Source organism: Castanea sativa, chromosome 4 (assembly GCF_040712315.1).
Source record: "Castanea sativa cultivar Marrone di Chiusa Pesio chromosome 4, ASM4071231v1".
In the NCBI taxonomy this organism is placed as follows: Eukaryota; Viridiplantae; Streptophyta; class Magnoliopsida; order Fagales; family Fagaceae; genus Castanea; species Castanea sativa.
The window spans coordinates 2,079,559-2,097,221 of record NC_134016.1 but is presented as its reverse complement, the minus strand read 5'-3'; the positions used below and the strand labels follow the sequence as shown (position 1 = coordinate 2,097,221).

At 34.0% G+C, this 17,663-nt stretch overlaps 1 protein-coding gene across 2 annotated transcripts; it reads right to left on the bottom strand.

Moving 5' to 3' along the window:
- Positions 1-4,420: 4,420 nt before the first annotated feature.
- On the bottom strand, positions 4,421-16,552 carry LOC142631290 (integrin-linked protein kinase 1-like). 2 transcript variants are annotated; one of them, XM_075805429.1, is made up of 12 exons: positions 15,817-16,552; positions 14,969-15,043; positions 14,775-14,879; positions 13,817-13,902; positions 12,057-12,177; positions 11,297-11,376; positions 11,006-11,068; positions 10,778-10,893; positions 8,819-8,904; positions 8,303-8,427; positions 6,019-6,150; positions 4,421-4,738 (listed from the first exon to the last, which is right to left on the bottom strand). In XM_075805429.1, exons 1-12 carry the CDS (start codon positions 16,273-16,275, stop codon positions 4,732-4,734), a joined length of 1,455 nt encoding a protein of 484 aa, XP_075661544.1. In that variant the 5' UTR covers positions 16,276-16,552; the 3' UTR covers positions 4,421-4,731. The 2 variants fall into 2 exon arrangements, with proteins under 2 accessions (XP_075661544.1, XP_075661543.1); XM_075805428.1 differs by lacking the exon at positions 4,421-4,738 and having other exon boundaries at positions 5,976-6,150.
- Between the last annotated feature and the right edge of the window lie 1,111 nt (positions 16,553-17,663).

Here is a 17,663-nt window from a genome sequence, read left to right as displayed (position 1 = left end):
TTTAATTGTGAGTGATGGAGAATAAATAGTAGATTCATATAAAAATGATGAAAAATATTATGTTTACAATATTTTTTTATAACAAATTCTAAGTGGCTGGTTATTATGGATTGTTATTGGTGAATAGAAATGTAATTTTTGTAACAGCTTTAGGCCTCGTTTAGGAGGAATGAATGAAATGGAATGGAAATGAGTGAAAAAATTAATTTTAGAATATTATTTCTTTCCCTTCCCTTGTTTGGAAGTTTTAATAGTGTGAATGGAAAGTCAATTCCCTTGTTTGGGAATTCAAGGCTCTGCTTAGGAGGAGGGAATGGAATGGAATGAAAAGAATAATTTTAGAATATTTTTCCCTTCCTTTGTTTGAGAGTTTTAATGAAGGGAATGGACTTTTTATTCCCTTGTTTGGGAGTTTAAGTGGAAGGGAATGGAATGGATAAGAGAGAACACTCATTTCTCTCTATTCCCTTAAAACCTCAAATTTGCATTCCCCCGAAATTGAGAGGAATGGAATTAGATTTAATAATTTTTTTTACTAAAACTCTCAAAATACCTTTATATATTCAACCTTTTATTTTAAAATAAGGGTCTAATAGTAATATTGTCATAAAATGATTTCATTCCATTCCTTCCATGTTACTCCCAAACAAGATTACTTACATTCCATTCATTTCCATTCCTTTATTTTAAAACATCCAATCAAGGTTACTTAATTTCATTCTATTCCATTCTTTTCCATTATTTACCCTTACTTAAATACATTACATTCCATTCCATTCCTTTATGATCATTCTATTTCATTCTATTCCCTTCCCTTATCAACTTCCAAGCGGAGCCTAAGTGGGAGAGAATGGAATTGGTATGAGGGAATACCCATTCCTTTCTATTCCCTTAAAACTTCAAATTTTCATTTCTCCCGAAATTGAGAGAAATGGGAGGGAATGGAATTAAATTTAATAATTTTTTTACTAAAACCCCCAAAATACCCCTATATATTCAACTCTTTATTTTAAAATAGTGGTCTAATAGTAATATTATCATAAAATGATTCCATTCCATTCCCTCCATGTTACTCCCAAACAAGATTACTTACATTCCATTCATTTTCATTCATTTCCATTCATTTATTTTAAAACATCCAATCAAGGTTACTTAATTCCATTTTTTTTACTTACTTAAATCCACTCCATTCCATTCTATTTCATTCCCTTATGAACTCCCAAACAAAGCCTTAGGATTTTTTTTTTTTTTTTTTTTTGCATAGTTATTAAAAAATTCAAATTATACAAAATATTTATATATAAAAAAAAATTGAATGTATCATCGTCACGCAAAAAAAAAAAAACATGTGAATATATGAAATTTTATAATTTCTTTTTGTTAACAAAATGGAAATGCAAAAAAAAAAATGTTGAGATAAGAGTACTAAAGTGAGAGAGAAAATGGAATTAAATATTATTTTTATGGAATGGGTTGAATGAGTTATGAAACTCAATTATTAAATTTTTTATTTTTTTAATGAGTTTTTTGTTGAATATTTTGATCATTTGTTGTTATTTGGCCTAATATTGTTGTTGCTTGGGTATTTTTTGTTGTTATTTAAGATAATTTTTATTTTTGTTATTTAGACATTTATTTTTCTTATTCAAAGGGATAAGGCTTATGTTTGGCACTAAAATTATTTTTGTGAAAAATCCTACGTTCACAATGTTTTCACAACAAATTATAGGTGAAAAAATTGTTATTAATAGATAAAAAAAAGTAATGTCAATGATTGACTTAATTTAAAACTAGTAATAATTTTCCATCTAGGATTATTTGTGAAATTTTTATAAAAGTGTTGTGGACGTAATATTATTCTATTTTTGTTAAACTCCAATTCTCAATATTCTCATGTGGGTTAGGAAAAACAAATTAGTTTAAACTTTTTTTTATTGACAATTAGGATGGTCTTATGACCACCCTCACTTACAAGTGGAGCCACTACTTAACAATTTGCATGTTAGAGTTTGTGGCACAAAAGTAATGGTTATAGAAAAACTCTTAAGTTAGTAACTACAATATTCTTCAACCATCAATTCAATAGTCCAAACATATTAAAGCAAAGTATTTTGGGGACGGGAATGGTCAAGAACCTTAAATCTAGAGCCTCATGTATCATATTAGCAAAAAACAAGCTCATGGCTCATATCAAGCTTAAAAATTAACGGAAAAAAAAAATAATGATAGGAAAAAAAAATTTCACAACTTGGTATAAGTTGTGCTTGAGGTTACGTTTGTTTTGGCTTCAAACCATTTCAGGAAATCATTTTACACCTCATCGTATGTTTGGTTGCGCATGAAAAATATCATTTTCGGGAAAAGCATTTCCGTTGACCGTAAAAATAATGAGTTTGACCTGGAAATGGTTTGAAGTGAAAATTTTCATTTCAAACCATTTTCGGACTCAGATGCGCAAAGAGAGAGAGAGAGAGAGAGAGAGAGAGAGAGAGAGAGAGAGAGAGAGAGAGAGAGAGAGAGTTAAGGAGATTGCTCCCCAACCCCAAACGCGCCGGCGAGATTGCACCCCAGCACCGGCGCCGCCTTCTCGATCGCACCGCCTTCGCGATTGTGTCGCCGTCGCGATCGCACAATTGCGATCGCGCCGCTTTGCAATCTCACGATTGTGATCTCGCCTCTCTCTCCTCACGATCGGACTATCGCGATCGCGCCACTTTGCGATCTCGCGATCGCGATTGTGATCGCGCCGCCGTCGCGATTGCGCGATCATGATCTCGCCTCTCTCTCTTCCTTCTTCTCTCCCGGATTTTATGATTTTTTTTTGGGTTTTGTTTCTTTTGTGTTTCCTGCTGAGAAATGGTGTTATATATTTGTTCGGAAGTTGAGAAAATGTGAGCAACAAGTAAAAAATATATTTTCTATAATATTTCAAGATTACAACCAAACACCTGAAAATATTTTTCAAAGTATTTTTTAAAATACCACCAAACATCTAAAAATATTTTCTTTTCCCGAAAATATTTTCACCTGAAATTATTTTGCACCTGAAAAATATTTTACACTCAACCAAACGCAGCCTGAATCAACATTACTTTCATATGAATTTATTACTAACATTATTTTTATTATGTATCAATCACAACATATCACACCAACAATTATGAACATTTTATTTTGTATACCTATATTTATTATTTTTATAAAGGGGCTTTATATAGTTTCTTATTTTTAATTTCCCAAATTGGATGAATTTGGAGGAGGGATATTCTACTTTTTGTTGGTTGGTAAAATAAAGATTCTAGTTTGTTGGTTGGATTGTTACTTCCTATTTTGCCCTTAATATTGTATACCTATATTTACTATTTTTATAAAGGGAAGAATAAAGGCTTTAATATAGTTTTTTATTTCTAATTTCCCAAATTGGAGGAATTCAGAGGAATTCAGAGGAGGGATTCTAGTTTGTTGGTTGGTAAAATAAAGATTTGGTATATTTACTTTCTATTTTGCCCTTAATATTTTATAAGCATAGAGCTCAATAAAAAATGGTATATTTGTTGGTTTCTTCCAATATTAATATTTATCATTTCTTATCTTTTCCACCCTATAATCTTTCTTTTTTTTCCCATTTCTTTCAAATTTTAAAAGATTCAAACACGAGAAGAGTATCTCATATCTATTCCAATCCTCTCTCTCTCTCTTCAAACTTTCAAGTATAGTGTAAATCACAACTAAATCAGTAATTATGCTTTTTTTTTTTGTAAAAACAAAAGGAGTAGATTATACTTTTTGTCAGAATATAAAAGAGTAATATCAAATAAAGAGTTTAAATGAAAAATTCTATTTACCATAAACTTTTTCATTTACCTTTTTAATTTATTTTTTGCCATATAACTTTTTAAAAATTCACTTTTTTCTACGTGAATTGATACTTTATTCAATAATCAATTTCCAGCAAAAATGAAATGACAAAAAGGTCAAATAAGCTAGATATGAACACTTTTTGCTCTACCGAAGTGCTAAAATTGAAAGCCTTGACATGTGAAACAGTACTAATCCTTGATCACATCCAAGAGGATTAGAAGCATGTACTCCAGAAACTCTTACAACTCCTTACCTCGTTCCTTGCTCCTCTATTATCATACATTCTAATGGTTCAACTAAAACCTCTTTCTTTTGTTTTAAGTTGAATTTTAACATCATATGGAGTGAAAATGCAAGTTTTATCAAATTGAGTCTAGGCTGTCTAGGTGATCAAATATGACCTTTTGAGTGTGTGATTAACTTACCAATTGAAAAAAAAAATGATTAAATTACAAATTCTGCTCTTACGACTCCCCCGTCTAGGTTTGAATTTCATAGCAATTGATTAGTATTCTAGATTTTCTTCCTTTAACTGCAAATTATGGTAGTAAAAAGTCTCTGTATGCAACAACATAATTTATTACTATATGTGTCTGTAAACATATGTTCTAAAACAAAGCTCTTTCACACATTATACATAGAAAGGGATTGTCCCAGCTCCTGAAGAGGACAAAGAATGAGGGACTTTTTTTTAATCCCCTTTATGGATCTTTATCCAATCTTCATCCAATTGATTTCTTCAAGCTCTCTCACTCTGAATAATTTTGAAAATGGGAATAGTGCAATAGTAAACTCCAAAACTCTTCGAATCCAATAAAATCCCGTAATGTTTTTCTCGTTTCCTTTTCCTATGGTATTGAGTGCCGCCTCTTATATCCTGCACATAATTGCATCATTACATGTTAAGGGAAGAAATCAAAAGCAAAAAACTCTAGAATTACAGATAAGCTAAAGTGCATTGAGTAATCCACAAAAATTCACATCTTACATCAGTGTTCTATACATGCAATCATTCCCCACAATCTGAATAAGATAAGTTGAAGAACACAACATTTTCTTATCAATAATCATATATATAAGGTTGCTGAAACAGGGGATTCACAGCCTAGAGACAACTACTTCTTCCTGTCATATTTTCCGCATATTATCTTCTTATTTAGGTAAGCTAAACATGCACTTGGTCAGTTTTGAACCCACAACCAAACCTTCCACTGGGAGAAGGTGTCATTTAAGCTAGAGCTCATTGGCCAAATGTTACCAACATCTATATCATGGTTTAAGAGCTCCCTTCCTATGAGAGGATATGCCCTAAGCATGACAATTAGTTTGGTTGAATGAGATAGATAATTTATTGCTAAAAGTCATGGTATTTGGAGATTTTGGGGTGGTAACTTTAGGAATAGATATGAGACTGAATAAGTTAACAGATACCATCTCATTTGTCGTACTTCATTGTACTGTCACCTGTGTATCATGTGAATGAATATTCAATGGGCTCCTTTGCTTTGCTTTGCTTGTGTTTTCACACATTTTATAATATTTATGTTCACCTGAAAATCTGTTAAGCTTATCTTGAAGAGCCTGTTTTAACTTTCAGTAGTGAAATTTGTCATTGAGTAATTTGTACAAGTGGCCCAATTTATCAGGCGAATGACTAGATACCCTCACTTGGGTTTGTTTAAATATATACTGCATCTGCGTATAAACAAAATCCAAAAATACGACTTCCTCACTTCATTCTTCAACTCTAATGCCCCTATAAGTATTGCAAACAAGCTTGATTCTAAAGTACCAATCCTAGAATTTGAAATGCAAAACCCTATTTTTGACCCCTAGCTCCTCCTTCTGGGAGAACGTATTTATTGGAATATTATACATTCCACACCGGTTCTATTATACTGCATCTCAAATTCAATGTGTCACGAAAGGGAGAGAAAAAACAAAAAAGTTTTACAACAAATTGACCCACATCCAGGAGCCTTGGATATTCATTAAGCATGTGCAAGATTTATTTGCTTTTCAATAACTGTGGAAGGCTAATTCTGCCTGTAAGCTCAACAATGGTTATCAAATATTTCAAGATTCTTGATATGGATTAATTATGGCAAAAAAATACAACAAATTAATTATTAGAGATAATTGGAAGGAGAAACATACCAAGGAAGCTTAAAAGTATCTTTCCACCATCCTTGTTTTGACCCATTTGCTACTATTTTGTCCAACCGTACAATGATCTCAGAAAAAGTTGGCCTAACAACTGCTTTTTGATCCCAGCATTCCTCAACCAACCTGCATATGTAAAATTACGTATCAAAAGGCAGAGCTCCATCTCAAATTTAACAAGAAAAAATAAATACCATATGAGGTTCTCAAAGATTATTCATCACATTCATAAAAATTTTATACTGAAAGAAAATGAAAGCTCTGCAAGTTTTCATAATTTGATGCATATATAAGTTGAAAGCATGACTTGCACTGAAATTCCAACACATATTTTGAACTCGTTAAATTGAAGAAGTCAAATTAGAAGAAATCTTCTTAGTGACAAGAAGGATATCAAATAGAACTCCATGAATGGGAGTGACAGAGAATATCCATGAATTGCCAAGCACCCAATGATCTTACTAACTCCATAAACCCTTCTTCTCTCATCCATTTTTTTTGATAGGTAATAAAGATGTATATTCAAGAACACTACCTTATGCAGAAAAACATAAGGCAAAGAGAAAAATACAAAGGGAATAGAAAGAAAAAAAAAAAGGAAAGGAAAAGAAACTAAGTACACAGGAGAGGGAGCTAAGGAACATAGGGAGAAAATCACTAGAAGTGAGTCCCCAAGCCCTAGACCAATCAAACAGAGTGCCACTAAAAGAGGTCAATAGCTGGTCATCCGAACTTTCCATGTCCTCGAACGTCCTCCTATTGCGCTCCCTCCAGAGACACCACATCAAGCATAAAGGAGCTAAATTTCAAATGCTAGACAAATGCTTTCCAGGCTAATTCCACCAACTGAATCGCGTATCTGCAACCGATCCAAGCAAGACCCAAGAAAACCGAAAGGATCTAAACACCAAACTCTACAGTCGAGAAGCTTTTCCACAATGTAGTAACAAATGATCCGCCGTCTCCCCATTACTGCGACACATGATACACCAATCGACAAAATCCAACCCTCTACCCCTCAAATTATCCTCTGTAAAAGATCCTATCCCATACAGCAGTCCACACAAAAAAGGAAACACGCCGAGAAGCCTTAACCTTCTAAACACCTGTCCAAGGGAAAATAATGGGCAAGAGGCTTCTCAACTTATTGTAAAACGAACGAATATCAAAGTCCCATTCTTTGTCAGCCTCCATTGCATACAATCTCCATTCTCAGTAGGAGGAAGATTAGAGCCCAAGGTACGGAGAAAATCATCCACCCAACCCATTTCCCAATCATTTGGTCTCCGATTAAAATGAACATTCCAGCTTCTCCGCTCCTCAATCCCCAACCGTTCAAGAGAAGAGGCCACCGATGCCTCTTTATTGGATGCAATCTCATCCACACTCGGAAAAGACAATTGAAGTGGAGGCTCTCCACACCATTGATTAGTCCAAAGCTTCACTCTATCCCCCACCCCTACCTCAAAGCGAGTATTCTTGCTAAAATCCTCCCATCCCATGCAGATACTTCTCCACAAGCCACACCCATGCAACCCTTTACCTAGCTTGGACTTCCATCCTCCCCATTCTTCCCCAAACTTGAGGGCTATAACCCTTCTCCAAAGCCTTGTCTCCTCAATCCCAAACCGCCATAACCACTTCCCTAGTAAAGCTTTATTAAAAGTAGTTAATTTCCTTACTCCTAACCCACCATTTTTCAAAGGTGCACACACCTTGTCCCATCCCACCAAATGAAACTTAGAGTCTCCCCACAAGAAATCCCTTTGCAACCGCTCAATTTTATTGGTCACACGCGTAGGGATGGTAAAAAGAGATAATAAGTGGGGAGACTAGATAAAGTGCTTTTAAGCAACGTTAGTCTTCCACCTTTTGACAAATACATCTTCTTCCAACCGACTAACTTACGCTCAAAATTCTCCAACATAGGATTCCAAACAGTAAGGGACTTGTAGGATGCCCCCAAAGGCATACCAAGATAGGTCATAGGCAAAGACCCAATCCAACATCCCAAAATCTCTGATTTTCAAGCAACTGTGTACGCAGTTTAAATCCCAATAACAAAGCATTGCCAACAAAAACCTTAAAAGCTTACTGAATGTTCAAGAATTGCCCCAATTTTAAAAGACCCTATTAATGGGTTAACAAATTTCATCAAACTTGCAAAAGAAAATCGATTCTCAAATGCAGAATTATAAGGAAGGGGCATCTCAGTGAAGAAAGTTAAACATCTTGACATATTGCAAATTTGGTGAGTTATCTAGACAATCAAACTTACTCTTTTAGATCTGGAGGATAACTTTTTGCTTTGATCTTGAACGGTGGTCTCTTTCCTTCTAAACACAAAGCTTTTGCAGCTTCTTCTGGAGACCCGGGACAGAGAAGTTGTGTACCCTCAATCATCTAGCCCATAAAAAAAAAAGTAGAAAAAACAGGTGGTTAATAATGAGTAGCCACCAACATAAAACTATGAGACAAATATCCTACTGACACGTTCAACAATAGGGAGGAAAAAAATAAAAAATAAAACCTTCATGTTGTAGAGGCAGATGCATGCCAAACCAATTAAATTTCCCAAAACAGAATCAAATATGTAAACTTACAAAGATATTACAAGTGAAGTCATTCACAGCTAGAAAATGGGTTAAAGAAAAAGCAAAACATACCTGGTATGAAGATATAAGAAACTGAGAAAGTGAAAATTATCTCAAATACTTCTATGGATTTAAGTATTTAAACATGACAACCTATTATGCATTTTAGCAAGTAAGCAAGTTTGTGAAAAGAAAAGTACCTCATACAAAATGAGACCAAAAGAATAGGCATCCACACTTCTGTCAAATATCTCATCTTTGTAAACCTCAGGTGCCATATATAAGTCTGAACCAATTAAGCAAATAATTAATTGAGCCCATAGCAGCTAATCCCAGACTTTCTCAAGTAATTAATGTTTAGTATTGTAAATCAAGTATATATTAACAACTAATATCTACAACCAATTACTCATCAATTAGTGCATACATTAAAACCAAATAGCATTTTCATCAATGGAATTGAAAGAATAACAAAAATTTAAAGAAGGGATATACTTAATATTCCAGGTTGGGTAGATTCTATTAATAACAAATTGCCTGTCTTGCACTGTTGGTAAAGTGTGTTTAACTGTTTATGCACAAGCACATTTGCAAAAGCTCACCTAAAGTGCGCCTTATTGGAGCTTTATTATTATCATTATTATTATTATTATTTTTTGATAAGTAATAAGAAATAATAGCAAAAAGAAACAAGAACTCCTATGTTCACGATGGTGAACACAAAGTATCTAAAACAATTACAACCAAACAAAGAGAGAAACTAATAGAATGTTGGAATCCAAAATGGAAGTACAGTGTGAGAATAATATTATTTATTTTTAAAAAATTAACCAGATGCAATGTAGCTATAAGGTCTTGGTGTTGTTGATATACACCATGGATTTGTCATACACAAGTCAATTTTATGGTATCATATCATTCACCTAAGCCCATCCCTCCACATCTTTACAAATTCTAGACAGTAAAATGCATTCGGGGAACACACTTCACATATGGCTCATCCCAATCAAAGGCGACTCAAGTAGGAATGAAGTCACTAGGGAGGGCAACAATTTCAAGTTTTAGTTCACAACACTCCTCATAAGAGAGAGGCTGTTAATTTAGATGAAGTATATGAGGAAGATAATGAGCATTACAAATCTAATGATGCTAATGATAATGGTCCTATGCTTAATGAGGATGATGATTATATTCTTTTAGGATTGCAACGCATTTCTTTTTTTCTTTTTCTTTTTTTTTTTTGGGCATAGAAATCATTATTTATCATTCTAGTACTCTTTTGCCCTTTTCTTTTGGGTATATTGTATATAACCATGAAATCCACGTCTTGATTTTGATTATGGCTATCAAATAACATATTTGTATATATTGTGTAAAGCACAAGAGAATCATTTAAATATTATATTTCAATTTTATAAGATTATTTGATAACTTGATTGTTATATTGCCCACTAATAATTAATTTCAAATTTATTACATTATTTTTCAAAAATGCGCTCTTCAATTTAATCAGGTACTACGCTTTGTGCCTAGGCTCCAAGAGGCCTTTGTGCTTAAGTGCACCCGGCGCATTTACCAACATTGTAGTCTTGGGTCACTAGATTGGATAAGCATAATTGTTCACAGTTGGCATTTTGGCTACAAGTGTTAAACTGTGATTCTATTCAATTTAGCAAGAACATGCAATATCCATAAGAACATCCATAGAACATTGTTACTTATCCAATAAAAAAAAACAAACAAAAACATAGAAGAAATAGTTTTTCATGACAAAGAACTCCTGAGCAGCAAATGGTAACAATTCCAACTCTTTTAAAGAAATCAAAAAGGACTTTACAAACCATCTTGGTTTGTTCAAATACTTGACTAAATCAAGACACCTCTCTTAGTTCAAATTCTGCTTTCATCTTTCTAAATTAGCTCAAGGAGTGTATATCCTACACTGGGCCAGCAAGATGTTCAAAATACAGAGTCTAAGAAACCAAATGGATTTTGAATCCGTAAAAAGATTACACTCTAATATTCATACTGTCAAAAGAAAAGATAATTTTATCTAGAGTCCACATTATGTTCTGTCCAATAAAGTATACTAAAAATCAAATGCAGGAGTTTCATGATATGGTGTATGCAAGAATGATATGGTGTATGCAAGAACTTACTTGATCGGTCAGCCCCTGGCTGCACTAGTTTTGCTTTGTCTGGTGACATTTTTGACAATCTGAGCAATCCAAATCCAGCAACCTTCAACTGACCCCCAATATCCAGCAAAATATTTCTGGCACCTTACCAAAATTTTTCATATTAAAGTATATCCCAACAAGAAAAACTCAATTTCAGTTTACAATTGCAATACCCATCAAATCAACTTTTGCATTTGGTTGCCTTACTTTGGCTTTAAGTCACAGTGGATGATTGGCTCTGGTTTACATTCATGCAGATAATTCATGCCCCTGATAAGACAAATTTGACCAAGAACATGAATAAGCTGGAAACTTATGTCAAAAATATTAACTATAAACAGTTTGAGAAATTTCATAGATATGTGCCAATTAAAAGCAAAAGGCATCCTTAGAAAATTAGTATGTGTATGATATATGTAAGAAACAGGGGTCACTTTTCTATTCATAAGATAACATCCACAAAGCCTTTAGAATATGATTACAGCAAGATGGACATGCCTAGCAATATCAAGAGCAAATCTTAAAACTTTGGATGGAGACAGACGCCGTTTCTTTAGAAGGTAACATGCCAAGTCACCCTGAAAATCACCACCATTATAAGCAATGTCAAATTTTGATTAAAGTATTTCAATTCAAAGAGACACACAAAAAAATAGAAAGAAAGAAGTGAAAATTTCTAACGAATCAATGCAGCATTCCTCAGAATTTTTTAAAAGTAGGCTAAATCTATTCTGGGTAGAGAAAAATTAATTAGCCCAAGTAAAAACTCCTCCCAAAAGATTTTCATTTTCACAGTAATCCACAGGTGTCCGGGACAAGGAATTATCTGCAACTGCTATGGAATGAATGTTATGGATTCAAAATCTGTGATTTGATCAGGAGAGAGTGAGAGAGAGGAAAAAAGGGAGTTAAACCTATAGTAGGCCACAACTGAAAAATAGAAAACTAGTGCAACATGACAATTAAAATGCAACAATAAAATATCACAACCTCCAAATAAGAAGGCTTACAATTCAAAACAGAAAGTAGTTGTCGAACATGGCAACGATAAGAGTTGAATGTATTAGATAGGCATCCACTTAGCAAGGAAGAGACTATTCAAGTTTCCCCCTTCTCTACTCTACTCTACCCTTCTCCACTCTAGTTAGTGTGCTCATATGCTACCAAAATATAATCTTTACACAGAAACACATGCATATTCCCCATCCTCACCCTAGGAGGGTGGGGAAGAGAGAGAAAGAGAGAGATACTTGCTTACTTTTGAATGATACTCTGAAACAATCATCATGGGTATGTTTTGGGTAACAGCTCCAACAAACTGAACCACATTAGGATGCCGGACCTTTTCTAACAATGTAAGCTCATGTTTGAAAGCACTTCTGTTAAAAGCAAGAAAAAGAAGGATGTCAAAATAATGTCCTACAACTACCTAATAAAAAAAAACCAAGAAATCTAATAATCCTGCCGAACCAAACTCTATTAATTAACCATAAATAAACTTTAACAAAAAAAAGTATAAACAATATAAGTAATGTTATTTGGAATGGTTTGACTGAACAAAGTTGCATACTTTGACAAATAAGATGAAAACAGTCTGTGTGCCATGACACTGGATAGCTAATGTACTCAAGACAAAAATAAAGAGTGTGCTGCGTATAGAGACTTGTAGTACATGTTCAGTCACTTCAAGGTGAAGAATGTGACAATCAGTTAGATCAGGAGAGTAACTAATCTAAAGCTTTCTATCAGTTGGTACTGAATTATTAATAAAAGGCCTAGCAACCAAAAAGATGACAATACTGCCAACTTCCAGAGAATGACTCAAACAACGCCAGAAAAGAATATAAGGGAAAATAAACAGTAAGTCAAGTCCTTAACTGACTCCTAAAGGAAAAATATGTGTCATGATAGCATTTTTTTAGATGCCTAGATGATACAAAAAAACAAGTGGTTGTATGTCCAGAAAGTAACTGAAGGCTTTATTCTCTTCCCCTTCTTCAGATTTTTTGGCCCCAAAGCAAGTTCATATTCATTTGGGGAGGGGGGGAAGAAGAACAAGAAGTAAATAATTTCTTTTACTGTCCCTTGGAAATTCCTTGGGGAAGACAAGATCACCAACACTTAGTCATTAAAAAATCCACATAGATATGTAGTTCATCAGCTTCCATAGCACCAAAGATCCTAAGAATTTGCCTTACCACTTCCATTGATTGAAGGATATATGCATTCACGGTTTGGCTTTCAAAATCTTCCCCAGATTTTCTTCTTTAGAAATCCATACAAACAAGGGAATAATTGTAAATCAAAACCAGTATTTGATTGGTTTAAATGCAAAAATAAAATGTCAAAAATTTTAGTTCCCCTATTCCAGGAGTATCCCACATCCATGCACAACATGAGCAAGTAATCTACTTATGTACATCATCAAGGCACCCTAGTAATCTGAAGAAGCAAGAGAACAAAAATTTCTCATCACTATCAGAAATCAGATTTACACACAAAAGCAGCATTAGCCCATCCTTTGTGACATGTGAAGTCAACTAAGCTTTTCTTTTAAATGATTGACATCAGTTATATGAGTCCTCTGACTAATTGTGTTCCACTACCTGAATTCTATTTTGCCACTCAACTCTATCTAAAGTCATCCACTTGGTTACATCTTTGGTGACCATATCATTTGTAATCACTTCTACCCATATAAACTTTGACCTGCCTTTGATCCTTTGCAACTTAAACCTCTATTAGACCTTCCTACTTCCCAAAATGCAAAATAATTTTGCAATGTACATGAAAATCTAGACAAGAATCAGGGTGCAACACAGAGGTGCTTGTCAGAACAAAAATGAATAATGTAATTATGCTAGCCATAAAGTGAGATCCTATATAGTTTAGAACGGAACAGAAGTGAAGTTGAGTCTTAATAGTTTATATTAGGATTTAAAGAATACTTGAATAAGCTACTTTAAGGACTAATCCTACTTATAGGAGGAAAGCACTCAAAATTGGATGAAAGCATACATGCTCTCAGGGTCAGAATAGCTGTCCTTGTCAAGTATCTTAACGGATACCTTTGTACCATTCCATTTAGCCACTTGATATGTTCCCTGCAAAGAGATAAATGAACAAAGTTATCCATAAAAATATTTCAGGCGGCATCATTATCTCAATTTTAACATAATATTGAAGGGAGAGAATAATTATCACAAACAGAACATTTAAGAAAAGAAGGGATTGAAGAAACATCCAGAGATTTATCAAGATACAAAGCATTCTCCCTGCAAATTTTTTAAAGAATTTTCTATCCATGAACAGTAGAAGTAAGGATAATATTGAAGAAGCAAGCAAACATTATATCATAACACAATATGACTCTGAAAAGGAGAGAATTAAATCACCTATACAAGCAAGATTTTTCTGACAATTTAGCATTGCAGCATACATCAAGCTATTAGGTTCACGCACCATCATTGGCATAGTGGCCTTACAAGTAATAACCAGATACACTCTCAAGGAAGAACAGGTATATATCTCCTAAAGATTCCAGGTTATCATGGACAAGTTGTATACTACATGATTAAAGCAAACAATGACCATCACTTTCTAGGACTAACAAGAGAAATCATTTCTAACATATGGAACATGCTGCACAAGTTAAAATAAATATGATTTCTCAATAGATATCTCAACATATGACAAATTAGCAGCTTGTTAACCACTTACAAAATTTACAAAAAATGATGCAAAGGGTCGTGCATGATATAGAGCAATGCACCAAGAACAAATTATTCCTTGAAAAAATTTTCGAAAGAGCCCCCCGCCCTCACTCAAAAAACAGAAAAAAAAAAAAGAAAAAAAAAAAAAGCAGCCTATATGCATCATTATGCCTCCCATACAAATCAGTGCTGATTAAAGAGAACTACATGTGAGTTTCCAAAACATCACCAATCTACTGATAGTTAAGGGAACAGGACCATGCCTTTGAAATTTTATCACCCTTCCGAATTTGAAGCTCTAGTGGATTAAGCTCATACTCTGGAACTTCTCGAGGATTCGCAACAGCCATTGGTGTCTTCCTGGTTTTCTAAAAGTATGCAGAATACTAATTTATAAATCTCTAACAGGCATAAAGTCTAACATAAAAAGTAAATAAATAAAACATTCATATTGTACCGGTGCTTTGGCTCCACGGGCCTTTAAAATATTGTAAACGTCCATATTTCCATAATACTTAGCATCAGCAGCTGCCTGTCCAGATAAAGAGCGCTTAATATAAAGGCCAAATTGAAAGAAAAGACAGCAGAGAAGACATTAATTTGTACTACATCTTTCATAACGCTGCAAAATTTAGTGCTCCCTCAATCTATAGAATGGCCAAAAGGCGGAAAGTAAAAGATGAAAGCAACTCAGAATAACATACACATGTATGTTGAGCATGTGTGTGTGTGTGTGTGAATAAGATGGTCAATATGCAGTAGCATGAAGACCATAGACACAAAAACCAATTAAAAGTTAAATGTAGTAGTCTTTAGAACCTGAATACATACATGCTCCTTGACCCAATTGTGAAGAATCCAAACTTAGAATTCTATCAAACATATACATATACAAAAAATGCTCATTGAATCCCCCACCCTTTTGTTTTACCCATCTATAGTTTAGCACAAACTTGGTGTGCCAACCTATAATTTAAAAAGATGCACTTTTTGCTCACTCCATCTACAATTCCTTAATAAAAATTAGCTCAAAAACCATTAAAACCCACATTTCAAAGGAAAAATTACCAAAAGTACAAATTTTTAAACCTAGTTTCCACAAAATAATTTAAAAATGTAATTTAAAAAACCCGCAAATGAATGAGCTCTACCTCAAATGACACCTATTCGAGGTTGTGAATTCAAGACTCATTAAATGCGTGCATGCGTGCGCGCGTAATTAATTAATTAATTAATTAATTAATAATCAATTTAGAAAAAAAAATTAATAAAAAAATACTAAAAGATAATGGGAGTAGTTAGTACCGTACTCCCCCAACGATCACGAGCATCAATATTGGCCTTCCTACTGAGCAAGAGCTTAACAACCTCAACATGTCCTTCACACGCCGCAATATGCAACGCAGTCCTTCCATCCAAGTCAATGCTATTCACGTCAATCCCTTCCTCGTTCAACAAATCCTCCACTCCTTTCGCGTCGCCTCTACACGCCATGAACAGCAGCTGCATCGTCGCGTCCAAGTTCTCCGGCACGGCGAGCTCCACGCTCTCCCCGTCTCCGCTGTCGCTCTCTCCTCCTCCTCCTCCCCCACGGCGCCGTATCGGATCCAGCGACGACTGCCGCCCGAAGCTGAACCGCTGGTTGTTCCGCCGCGGATCGAGCGAACTCTGCCTCGTGAACTGCCGGCTCAGCGTCTTCCTCAGCGAACCCGTCGAGAATTGCCGCGATATCCCTCGCTTCAATTGCGACGCTAAATTCTCCATTATTATTATTTTTTTTTAAAATTCCAATTCCAATTCCAACACTTTAAAAAAAATAAACAGCAATTACATGATATGATATTATTTAAGCTCGGGATCGAGAGCTATGGAGGAGTGATTGATCGCTCTCGAGCTCTCGATACCGAGAGAATGGAAGAAGAAGAAAAAAATAGATAAGATTTGAGAAAGTGTGAGAGGTTATGAGATCCAAGTAAAGCGGTTGCAGGAGAGAGAGAGAAATGGTTTTTTTTTTTTTTTTTGGGATGAGTTAGTTCCACACAAATAGAGCGGAAAAAAAGGCCGTTAATAAATAAGGGTTGGTTTTTTGTTTTTTTGGTTATTAGCAGCTGGAACCGGACGTGTAAAACGCGGCAAACGTTGACGTTTGGTTCTTCGGGGGACTTGCAAATGCCGTACTTTTTTCTTTTTTTAATTTTTTATGTATGGGTAATGGGAAGTAATGGAATAATTATTAAAATTTTCAACTGTAGATATGGACATATGGTGTCTCTCTTTTTGTGTGAGTGGAAAACAGTCGTGATTTTTTTTTGTTTTTTGGATCCATATTTTACGTCGACTTTTGTATTGTTTCTTGTGTCACGACAGTTACGTCAATGTCGTTTTTACGGGTTCATTTTTATTTCAAGATTAGATTTTAGGAATGTAAATGGTATACTAGTCTCATCACACGCGCTTCGCGCGTGTGATGAGACTTTTCTTTTTTAGTGGTCTTATTTTGTAGGAAAAAATTGTATTTAATTATTTTATATACATATATGATTTTTATCTTTTTTTTAGTGGTCTTATTTTGTAGGAAAAAACTGTATTTAATTATTTTATATACATATATGATTTTTATTTTAAAAATCTAATTTATAAGTGAATAAATTAATTTAAAATTAATAGGAGAGTTGTCCTATTTTTTAGGTAATATTTTAGTGGGAGTTGGAGTTACATTTTTACAGGATTGTCCTTTAGTTTTGTCTCTACTTAAACATAAAACTGTAGGGGCATCTTTGAACTAAAAAATGAGTTTTTACCGGATTGTCCTTTAGTTTTGTCTCTATTTAAACATAAGACTGTAAGGGCATTTTTGAACTAAAAAATGTGAAATCCAAACAGGAGAAGCCCCTTAAATAGTAGTATAGATATATATATATATATATAATCTGTTACTTTATTAAAATTTTCAGTTCAATAATGTGGGTGTTAGTGGATATATTAAAAAATATTAATAATTCTGTGTCCTGAAATGTAATAAATTCAGTTTGAAATGGACAAGAGGATAAAATATATTTTTGGCCTTTTATCTCTAGTATTTTAAAAGGAAATTCATTTTTGTTTTAATGAGAGACGGTCGTATCATTCAGAAATTAAAATTTACTACCATT

Bases quoted from the DNA above. Each gene is read 5' to 3' on its own strand.
- LOC142631290 (XM_075805428.1), bottom strand. From the start codon at position 16,275: ATGGAGAATTTAGCGTCGCAATTGAAGCGAGGGATATCGCGGCAATTC. The intron at 15,044-15,816 runs GTACTAACTACT...TTATCTGGACAG, and splicing joins GTGATCGTTGGGGGAGTACG to GCAGCTGCTGATGCTAAGTA. The intron at 11,377-12,056 runs GTAAGCAAGTAT...GGTGATTTTCAG, and splicing joins TTTCAGAGTATCATTCAAAA to GGTGACTTGGCATGTTACCT.